Source organism: Parasteatoda tepidariorum, chromosome 5 (genome assembly GCF_982258835.1).
Source record: "Parasteatoda tepidariorum strain Cologne lab strain chromosome 5, Ptep-v5.0, whole genome shotgun sequence".
Lineage (NCBI taxonomy): Eukaryota > Metazoa > Arthropoda > Arachnida > Araneae > Theridiidae > Parasteatoda > Parasteatoda tepidariorum.
The window spans coordinates 102485298-102497447 of NC_141759.1; the positions used below are offsets into that span (position 1 = coordinate 102485298).

The following is a 12150-nucleotide window of genomic DNA, read 5'->3' on the forward strand; positions in this document are numbered from 1 at the left end:
TGCGTGGATCTCGCCAATTTCGGAAAAAATTTCGTCTTCTGACATTTCAAATTAAATCCGCTTCATTTTTCTTCCTTGATCTTTCATTATTTTCAATATCGGTCCTTGTTATCTAGCTTCCCTATTTACCAGCATTGTTCAGAACCCCCCCCCCCCCGAACCCCTTTCAGAACACATTTTTCTGCAACTGTTCACTGTGTTCACCGTAGGTAAGGTTTCTTCATGTAAAACGTAAAATTTTTTTTTTGCCTGAATGTAAGATTGACAAATACATTGTTAAGACAAATGAAACAAATGTAGAAACGGTAAAAACGAAACAAATACGGATATTCAACGGATATGGATCAAATACTAGCATGAAGTATGAATTTGGAAGGAACTTCAACGTACTTATAGCAGAAATAATTAAAAAACCTATGCTGGCTGATGTAGAGGATAGGAAAGTGTGTGCACAATGCTACAAATTTACTTAGTGTTTTAGAATAATTCAACATCTGTTGCAAGGTCATTTAGCACCCACAACCGGATTAAGACAAAATATTGTAACAGATTGGCTGATAAGCATTTGAGCAACCTAATGAGAATAGCTGATAAAAACGAAGATATAGAACATTTTCCATATGATGATGCAGCAAAAATATTTTATGCTTTAAAAATTAGAAGATGTTGAAAATGTATTATAATTAAAGAAATATTTTTTCAAATCTATTTGTGTTTTTTCTTTTTTCTTTTTTTTTTTTTTTTTTTTTTTTTTTTTTGAATTTTTAGAAATCTCACATAATTTTTTGAAGTCTCACCCTGTTTTTGAGAAAGGGTGAGAAACTCTCACCCATTTTTTTTTCTGTAATGAAAACGCTGATGTAAATGTTTAAAGCCATAATTTTGCTCCCTTGAGGCATTCTTTTCTATTACAAGTACTTATAAATTATCCTGCTAATGATTAATAATCTCCAAATAGCTTCCATCCAGCTTTATTTGTTAGTATGATTAACACATTAAAACACAAGTACCTTTTTTAAAAAAATGTTGTTTTTTTTTTTCAAATTAACATTTCACATTTTTATTGCAAAGATAAATGACGTGAGAAGAGAAATTATTAAAATAAGATTATTTTTAAAAAATATTTAAAAGGAAATTTATTTATCATTTTAAAAAAAAACTTATCCTGATGTGTAATAAGTTGTTTTTTTTTCATTAATTATTTTTTTTATTCATTTACTTAAAAAAAGATAAATAAAAACTTTTTTGAATATTTTTAAAAGTAATTTTATTTTAATAATTTTTCTTCTTCTCTTGTCATTAATCTTTATTATTTTCCTGATTTCCTCAATATTTTAATATATTAGAAACAAAATCATTATTACAGAACTTTAAATACAAAGAGTGGCCAGTAGAAAGTAAAAAAAATAAAAGTCAGCAATAAATTTACCTCTAGTGACCAGTGGTCACCAGATAAATTTCCCAGTCTTGCCCTTTACTTTGTATTATATTTGTTTATTGATTTTTAAAAAAATATTCAGTTTTCATTTAAATGAAAAAAAATATTGCTCTAATTCTTTAAATATTTTTATATACTTTTATTTATTAAAATAATAATGTTTATAATTTTTAATGCATTGATATCAATTAAATAAAGATTTTAATATCATTTAAAGAAATTAAAAAAGAGAATGCTGGTCTAAATTCCTTGTAGCATCCTTTATTTTTGTTTAATTGCTGAACCATTTTCATCTGTTGGCATTTTGACAAGGTGAATAGTTATTTCTTTTCTACTGAGCAACCTCAACCTTTCTCTTCAAACTTCACTCTTTCTTAAATCATGACTGCTCATAAAAATGAGAAACTTTTTCCTGGTTGGTATTCATCAAAATATATTTGCTTATTCCTTAGTTTGATTTTTGTTTTAGGCAGAAAAATGTTTTTCTGTTAGGTGTACTTCTAGTATAATTAATAGCTTTATTTTGTTTATTTATTACTTGCAAAAGTTTTTTAATAAAATGAATTGAATTTAAAGTATAATCAATTTTTAATTAATATAAGGTATATCTTTATTTTTATGTATTTATTTGTATAGAAACTTATTTTTCATCTGAGTATTTATTTCACTCATCAATGCAATATATATTTTTTTATTTATTTACAAGAATAGCTATTGTATAGAATGAAATATTTTTATTTATTTAAATTTTTTCTTCTTCTTGAGTTAACCTTTGCCTCCTGCTATTATCTTGTATTTTTTTAATGGCCTTATAGTCTATTTATTTGAAATCATATCTTCTATTTCATGAGTATAATTATAGATTTGTAGTAAAGAATCTTATAAAATTTTCAAGCAAAGAGACTAATTATTCTACATGAGTGATTAGTGAACTAATTAATGATTAGTGAACAATGAACTGAATTTAAAATATAATCAATTTTTAATAAAATATGCTTTATCTTTATTTTTATGTATTTTTCATTTATTTGTATAAAAACTTATTTTTCACCTGAGTATTCATTTTACTTATCAGTTTATATGATTTTCATATATTTTTTTACATATATGTAATATATTTTTTTTTAATTTTCAAGAATAGTTACTGTATGATTAAGAATAAAATATTTTTATTTATTAAAAAATTTTTTCTCAAATTAAGGTTTACCTCCTGGTATTATCTTGCAATTTTTTATGGCCTTATAGTCTATTTATTTGAAGTCATTTCTTCGATTTCATGATAAATATAGATTGGTAGTAAAGAATCTTATAAAATTTTCAAACAAACAGCCTAATTATTCTACATGAGTGATTAGTGAACAATAAACTAAATTTAAAATATAATAAATTTTTAATTAATCTATGCTATTTCTTTATTTTTATCTGTTTTTCATTTATTTGTATAAAAACTTATTTTTCACCTGAGTATTCATTTTACTCATCAATTTATATAATTTTCATATATTTTTTTTATATACCTATATCAGGGCTCGAAAAACAGCCCGTCCGCCCGTCCTCGACGGTCAAAAATTCTCCGCGGACAACGAATGGAAGCTGGTGATATTCTAGAGTAGCAGTTTCAAATTTCCCCCCGCTATGGAATCCTAAATGATTGATCCTCTTTCAGCAGAACTCCGACTTTATGAATGAAGTATATAAAAGCATTTGTGAGCGTATTAACTAATAAAAGACTTATTTATACTAATAAGGGAATAACTAATTTTATTATTGTTTTTTATTAATAATCTTAAATTAGATTTTATATCTAGCTGTTTAATTTGCATTCCTGGAGCTATTTCTAGTTTAGTTCATAATTTGTTTTTTGGCGTTCATATAAATAAGCTGAAAATGACAAAAAAAAATCCAAATATAGTATCAGTTGTAATAAGGGCTAAAAAAGCTACTATAAAGGTTGAAGATGGTTACTAGGAAAACGTATTTCAATACTAACGAATTATGTTATTTTATTTTGATTGAAGTATCATAATATTGTAGTTTTTTATAAATGCAGGTTATTTTCAGAACTTATTCAAGATATTTTTATTAGAAAGAAATGAAACCTTTTCTTTGAAAAAGGTTATTTCTACTTCTTTTTCATTTGCATTTTACTTAAAATAATTTCATTAAGGTATTCAGAATATTTAATAAATAATAGATTATTAATTTGATCTAAATATAATTGAGGTTTAAAAAATCATGACTATAAAGTTTAAAAAAAATTCTGATTCTCGGAACCTCTTCTAACCCTACAAGGAATCTTAGAGTTTCATGGAACACCATTAAGGAGCTGCTGTTCAGAGGATTGTAAATAGATTTTAAAAAAATCATTAACAATTTCGTATAAATTTATCTATAATTTGGCACCAAGAAAATTAAAATAAAAACTATAGAAATCAGTTAAGAGTAATTGTTTTTGCCCTTTCTTTTATAACTGTTCTTATTCTTTATAACAATTCTTATTTAAAATGGGTTAAATGTGTTTGTTTGTCTCAGACTTTGTTTTATTCTTAGATGTCCTTGTGAATTTTCTCATTGGGGAATCCAAGCTAGAGCAGTTTTTGGAAGAAAATCTTCCAATTGAAAGTAATATTTCGAAAGCAAAAACAGGATTGACAGAGGCAAAACGTTATCTACAGACATGTATTAGCGAACAAGGTGCAAAGGTAGTTATTATTTTGCTCTTGTTCTAGTCATTTTGTTGGGAAGTGTTGAACAATTTTATCAATTTGGATGATTTCTCAAATTTTTCAAGCGGACTTTATGCAGGGTGCATAGAGTTTATGAAAAGTGCATAAAAGCTCTTTATTTTCTTATCTTAAAATTTTTTAAATTTTCAAATTGAACTTTTTTAATTAGTTATCATATCTAATTCTCCACACAATTAAATGAATTTTTTTTAGAAATTATTTACGCTCTTTCACATTATAAAAGTATTACTTTAAATGTTCATTTCTACTTTAAATGTAAATTAGTTTTTTTTTATATATAAATATCCATATCTCTATAAATATTTAAGCTAAGCTTACGAAATTCTATGCAATTGTACCTAAAGTTAATTGAGACAAGTTGCAAATTTTTTACTATGTTTTCTGACATTAGATATCCAAAAATACTTTTTTCGCTGGTGATTTATTGTTGATATGTATGAGATATTGCATGACCTAAACACCTTTAAAGTTAGAAAACTCTCTTACTCCTTTTTTGAAAAATTTAAAGAACTGTCAAATACTTTTATTATCAATTATTGTAGGGTATGAAAAACTTTAAACAATGGGGAAAAAATGTATAAGTGTACATGCCTTAATTATAATTTTTTTATATATAAAAAAGTGCTTGAAATGATTTTTCAGTACTTTTTTTGTCAAAAAATTTAGCTATGTACCATGTTTATGGATAATAGTTTTTTTTTTTTTTTTGCTGCTTATGAAGAAAGGTTATGTAATAATCATGAAAGTTAATTTTGTAAATGTATATTAAGTAAATGTAAATATTTATATGAAATAAAGATTTTATTATGTGTCATATAAAATTAACAATATTTACTTAAAATTATTAGGATATTATTGAAGGTCTTGGTGTTACTTTTCAATTTAATATTCATTTTTTCATCAACATCATATCTAGTTTAGAAAGCCTATCATTAACTCTGTTTTCTGAAACATAAGCACTTCTTCAGTATTGAGTGCTTGTCTAAATATGTTAAAAATTGCAGGGGATATTTGATTGAGTTGGGGTACTTGTTCTGTCTAATATGTACTCTTTTTTTTTATTACATATTCTTAAAAATAAGTTTCAATTGAGATTTCATTTCTTTTTTATTTTAATATTTAATATAGTAATGTACATTATTTCATAACAATATGTATGTTTTAATTTCTAGTTGAATGTGATGAGGGATGCACATTTGTTGTTGGCCAAATTACTTTATTCTCAAGGTTCATATGAAGATGCACTTTCTCATCTAAATAAGGGCGGATTAGACAGCCTGACTGAGAGACCCTTAAGTAATCGCATTATGAAGGTTGTGGCTGAATCCTTTGCTGTGAAAGGTTAATGTTTAAAAACATCTTTTAAATTTTAATGTGTAATCATATAAAATATGAATGTAATGTATACATGTCATGATATACAATACATGTATGATAATAAATGTAATGTAACATCACTGTAAGGTTTTTAAACGTGTAATTGTCTACATTTCCAAAGCTATAAATGTCACATAACCTCATATTTCTTGAAAAAACTACTAGAAACATTCCTTCTCTTGCTACATAAACAAAAATTTTTAGAATGAGATAGCTTTTAGATTTTTTCTCTCCATATTTTCTTTAAAGATTATTTAAGTTTATAAGCACTATCCCCCTATATTTATACAAGATTCTCTGAGTAAAAAATTCGATTTCAGACTTTCATTGGACTTTTGAAACTTTTATTTTTTTCTTTCATTTTTAATATATATATAGTCAAATAGTTACTGAGTTATTAAATTTTAAAAAGTCTATATGTTTAAAATTTAATTTCTCGAGTACTATTCTTAAAGTTTTGTTCAAATTTCATATTTTGCCACTTAAAATTACTTTCTTTCATTATGTAAAAATTAATATACCTTGAAATTCAAATTTTTTTCATTATTATTAAATAAAATAATAATTAATTATTATTGAAAAAAAATTCTGTACCGAATTATCTTTGGATAAACAAATTTTATAATTCTATGCAAAAAAAAATTTAATCACTTAAAATGCTATCGAAATATGGCAGAGATATGTGAATAAAAGTGATGATTAAGTATCATTTAATGCCAAAGCTTCCGTTTCAGAAACAAGCAGTAAAAAGAATATAATAAATTAGTTTTTGAGTACAAATTTTTTTATTCTACTTTACATATACTTTACTAAAGGCAATAGTTTAAGAAAAATTAACAGTTGTTGTCATTTGACACTCACGATTGCAACACTCGATTACTCCATCTGGGGAGAAGCCCGGTTCCATGACTAGAGCCTCCCTCTGCTCAGATGCATAGGAACGTATTATGATTTTTTCCCCTGCTGAAATATTTTTTTATTTCAATTATCAAAAATATTTTTTAAAATTTCTGCGATTTATACCTAAAACATTTTGTTCAATGCAGTTTTTAGTTCCATGTTGTCTTCAAATTTAAAACTTTTTAAATGGCTTGTAAATCAAGACAGAAGCTAATGTTCTTTCTGCTCCTGTGACTGCCCGTACGCTAATGCTGAAAGCATGCACTGATGCCAACAATTCAATTCAAATCCATAACAGTTAATATCAGATCAAATGCTGGTTATTTTATCATAAATGTCACAATTGACTTTATCTGTTATCATCAGGTCGTCAGATTTCAGAAAAGCCATTTTATTTTAATTTTAAAACCGTCATTGAACAGCCAGCCGAATTTTTAGGTTTACGCCTGCTAATGTTCAACTCCGTAGCCTTGTAATTTTGATCCTAATCCGGAAGACAAGGGAACTCTTGGATCAGGTATTGGGAGAAATGGCCCTCGGGGAGGACTTTTTGATAGAACTAACTCACATTTGCTTTGCATGGAGAGGAAAACCATGTGAACCCATGTCAACCGCCATCACTGAGATTCAAACCTGGTTCACCTCATTGGAAGGCAAATGATCCTGGCTATCCCTTAAGCCATCGCGGCTCTCAGAAAAGCCATTGCCTCCTCTGAATTGTGTCTTCAGATCATCTTCAGGGATATTCCCCCTGACAGTCACACTCGGGTAACCTGAATGAAGCACTATATCTCTTCCTAAGTATCCTAATAATCTACAAATCATACTTATGCACCTTGATGATACCTAGAAAAAAAGTTATTAGAACCTTTACTAACTGACACTATGTTTTGTTTACAACCGAAAAGTTATGGAAAAATGTATAGCTTTTTCAGGATTGCCACGTTACTTGTAAAACCTTGAAAGTCCTTGAATTTTGTTGGAAAAAATAGGGGTTCTGAAAAGTCCTTGAATTCTGTGATAGGGTACTTGAAAAGTATTTGATTTTCTCGAAATTAAAATAATTCATACTTTCAAAAAAGAACACAAAAATTCAAGTGGAATTGATAAAAATTCAAATCACTGCTCTTCCTTCATTATCCATTTTCTGAAGAATAGTTAAGGTCAGCAAAGTGAGAGTTCAAGACCCATATATTTAAATACCTCTCCTGTGGTTATGATTGGATGTCTAGTATTAACCACTGGTATCATGCAATTTGCTTCATTTAATTTCATGAAAAGTTTCACTGTTTGATACCAGTTTTTGAAAGTTAACAAGTATCCAATGTCAATATTGAAATTTTTTTTATAGTCTTCAAAACCATTTGAAACAGCAATATTCTAATCTAATAACTCTCAGACATTTGCATTGGTAGCTGTAGGCTATGCATATTAAACAATCTACAACTATTAAACAATGTAAACTTGATAAATTTAATGAATAAAACAACTAATTTATCAACTAAGCATTGTGCTTTTAAAAATATACTATTTCTGCTTCTATGTAATTATAAATTCTGGTTTACATGTATTTTAGCATACTAATAATATTACTGAATAGGACCCTAAAAAATTTGATTTTAAGTCATTGAATTTTAAATAAAATTTAAGTGAGAACCCTGTCTTTACCGGACGATTAGCTTATATAGAGCGACGAATAAGAAGTAAATTTAAAGCTTTAAGTCAAAACTAATTTGAAACAAAAGTAAAAAGAATTATGGGTTATAAATAAAATGGGTAAAAGGAAAATTTGTGAAGAATAACAACCACAGTTACTCCACATGCTTAATCAATAAAAATGAAAGAAAAAAAAGTTTAATTTTTTCATACGCAATCATTACACGATAACTTTTTTGTTGATCATTTCTGCCATTCTCATACAGGGTTATGCCTAGAAAAGATCCCTCCCTCCTCCACCAGTAAATATAAGACAGCAGAAAGAGAAACTCAAGTCTTACAAGCGTTGGTGAAAGCTGGTGATCTAGCTCTGAGGTATTTACAAGAAATGGAAAGGACTCAAGGAAACACAGGAGGCACAGTTCCCCAACTCATGTCTGGGACGAATCCTCCTACTTCTGGATCCCCCCTACCACCCAATACTGAATACAGAATCGGACCTATTCTGGAAACTGCTCTGCAGAGGGCTCCTATTTTATATATCAAAAATGGGTAAAATCTAATAAATTTTTCTGTCAAATTTGTATTAGTTTATTTTAATTGTTTATCAGAACTTTTTTAAAACAATTTTTTTAATATTGTCTAATTTGTATAAAATCAATTTTATTCCCATTTGAAATGGATACCATTCAGTCACTAGATTGTTGAGAAGAAAGATCAATTTTATTTTTTAATCTTGTATAAGTTATATAAAATTTATTTTACTCCTATTTGAAATGGATTCTATGCAGTCATTATGAGTCATATTGAGAGAAAATATAATTTTTATTTTATTTTTTATCTTGCATAATTTATATAAAATTTATTTCGCACCCATTTGAAATGAATACTATTCAGTCACTAGACTGTGAAGAGGAAAGATCATTTTTTTATTTTTAATCTCATATAATTTATGTAAAATCAATTTTACTCCCATTTGAAATGGATACTAAATGCAGCAATTATTAAATTATAATTTAAATTCAAACACCATAAAACTAATTTTACAATGCAGGGATTTCACTAGTCTTTGGAAAGTATGAGTCCATGGGACAGAGGACAGACATTCTAACTTATTTTTCGCTTCCTCTCTGTAAAGTTTGCCATACTTGACACTTTTTACCATGGTATAACTATAACAGTAAAACATAATAAATGATTAAATTAAACATATTTCTTTCACTTTAGTTGATTAGTTGTAAAATTTTAATTGGTGTATGTCAATTAGTAAATTTATGGTAATGAAATCTTTATTGTGACTCATATAGGTTTGAAAAAAATTAATTATAAATTTTATTTAGTGGTTAGATAATTTTTACTCATTAGATAGACAAATTAATTATGTAAATCAGTTTTATTTCCATATCGTCCTTGATCTCTGTAACATCTCTGAACCTAAGCATATCTTCGTAACATGCATAACAGAATTAAATAATAGTAATATTATTTTAACTCGTATTATTTAAAAGTACCTTTGCTATTTGTGTTTAAAATTTTCTCTTAAGCAATTGATGCAATTCTTATGAATTGAAAATCAGATTCAATTTGTTTTTAATTTATGTTTTTTTAATTGTAATAAAAAAATTTTTGCAGAAAATTAAAGCATGCAATAGAGCAATATAGGAAAGTACTGAGTGCTATAGAGACCAGTTCTACTCAAACTTTAAGACAGGTGAGAAATGTTCATTTCACTGATTATTCTGTCTCTTCCATTTCATTGTGGAAATTTTTTATCATTATTTTGTTTAAATTTTTATTGCAATTGTTTTCATAAATTCATTATCAATCTAAAAACAAACCTCAGGGGTCTGTCCAGGTTATATTTAATACTGTTTAGCTGTACCTTCCCAAATTCAACTTCAGGAAAAACGGTAGTTACACAAAACACTTTTAATAACTCAAGTCGTCATGCAAACCCCGTTCTCCGCCAGATGTCTGTTAGGAAAACGTAGCACATGTTGGGTCGGATAGTGCAATGTGGTAAACCTAACCGGTTGCTCACGCCATATCACAGCAATCTTTTTTTTGTTTTTTTTGTCTGAGTTTTTTCAAATGAAACAACGAGGGTCTCCCTGTGTAAACTTTACGGGAAGTCAAAATTCGAACATTATTCTGAACAGACGAACATTATCTTAAACACTATTGTAAGTTTATTCTAACAGACCTTTATTTTTTATGAAACATTTATTTTTTCTCTGTTAAACTTTTTTTCTGTATGACCTAGTCGAAAATGTTCTCATAATGAATCTAACTTTTAGTGCTAGAACTGTTAAATACGTGTTTTTATTAAATTCAAGTTGAAATGTAGCTATGGACAATGATCTTTATGGAATTTTAAATTTGGGTGCAGTTTTAAGGCCACAATTTTACAATATCAGAATTATCTTTTTTATATGGGGAAAAATATACAGAAATTAACCTGTGATAAATGTTTTTTTATTTGAAGAGACAATTTTTGAAAATATTTTCTTTCTTTACCATGTTTTTGTGTTGATTTTTTAATGTAATTTATAATTTTTACAAATTTTTACAAAATAGGTACCTCTCAAAAAGACCCAGAAAGACCCCTGAACTTCTACCCCATTTGCAACCTTGAAAAGCTAAATTTCTAAACTCTCCCTTATTTTCCTAAACATTCTTTTAACAATAGTTTCATTTGCACCCAATTTTAACAATAGTTTCATTTGTGGAGAGAGGATCTTTTAACAAAATTAACCTTCATTTATGAAAATGTACCCCAAGATTGAAATGAGTTAGCATGTTTTATATACTAGTGAATTGATGTTTAATAATCATAGTAGTTATGCCACACATTTAACCTAAGAATTTCAATATTAAAAACTAATAAGGAAAACAGTTTTTAAAAAAAATATTTCCTTTTGTTTTAAATGGCCCTCATACTAAATAATACAGGTCTTTTAACAAATAGTTTCAAGAATTTTAAAATTGTCTTTGTTCAGGTCGTGTAAAAAGGGGTTATGTTTTCTTGAAAATGAGAAAGGAGTGGATTGTAATTCAAAAAGTTGTTGATTAGTCACAATAATTTCTTTACATATGCAATATCAGATCTTTATAATTTTTTAATTATGAAGAATATTTAGTATTGTACAATTTTTAGAACATAGGAAAATCATCATAGTTGGCCAGACAGCCCAATGCCTTCCTCTGAAAATTTCTCCATAACAACTTCCGATTTATCTTTGATTTGCGGAGTATACTTGATGGTAAAGATTTTGCGGAGTATACTTGGTGGTGTAAATATAAACAATAAATGGAGAAGGAGATTTAGTTTTGAATTGTCCAAGATTTATTAACAACTCGATATTATTAAGTACACAAAAATAAATAGAATGAATTGAATGGCCCACATGATTCAAATGAGTGATAACAATATAGTAAAAAAGATGCTGCTTCTTAGACCCACTGGAACAAGAAAGTGGGGAAGGCCGTGGTTGAGATGGGCTGACTCCATAGAAAAATCACCAAGATTTTATTGACACCAGTGATGCTTAATTCATTGTTGTAATAGGTACCCAATGCACTAATTTAGATAATAAGATTAGTGAAAGTTTTTTTTTTTCTTTCTTTAAGAGAGCCAAATTTTTAAATGAAATATGTAGTTTCAATTGTTTTATTTTTATTTATATACTTGAAAAACTTTTAGACAATGTCAAGGCAATTGGCTGAAGTACTACTAAGAGGAGTCTCAGAGAAAAGCTATGTCGATTATGCTTTAAAACGAGATGGGAAAAATTCTGACAGTCCTTGGAAACCAAAAAAATATGTTGGAGCAAAGTAATCACGCTTTTCACTCTTCTTAGAAAATTAATTTGTTAATTTGCATAATTGACTTATCCATTTCATTCTTCCTTGAGTAAATATAAATATTTTTTGCATATTCATGTAGTTGTTTTAGTATTAATTTTTTTATGTGAATATTTTATAACTATTTTTACATTTATCAAGTGTTTAAATTTCAATATAATTTATAAT

The 12150-nt window shown here is 27.3% G+C and overlaps 1 protein-coding gene across 2 annotated transcripts in view; it reads left to right on the forward strand.

The window, feature by feature from the left end:
• The window catches only part of Ttc7 (tetratricopeptide repeat domain 7), a 45081-nt gene that overhangs the window by 3858 nt on the left and 29073 nt on the right, over positions 1–12150 (forward strand). Inside the window, exons 1-6 of one of the 2 annotated variants that reach the window (XM_016067451.4) lie at positions 1727–1853; positions 3989–4140; positions 5358–5526; positions 8385–8670; positions 9751–9829; positions 11822–11952. In XM_016067451.4, coding sequence (XP_015922937.1) covers positions 1820–1853; positions 3989–4140; positions 5358–5526; positions 8385–8670; positions 9751–9829; positions 11822–11952 — 851 coding nt within the window. In that variant the 5' untranslated portion in view covers positions 1727–1819. Of the gene's footprint in view, positions 1–1726; positions 1854–3988; positions 4141–5357; positions 5527–8384; positions 8671–9750; positions 9830–11821; positions 11953–12150 lie in introns of those variants that run through there. The other variant, XM_016067450.4, reaches the window with a different exon arrangement.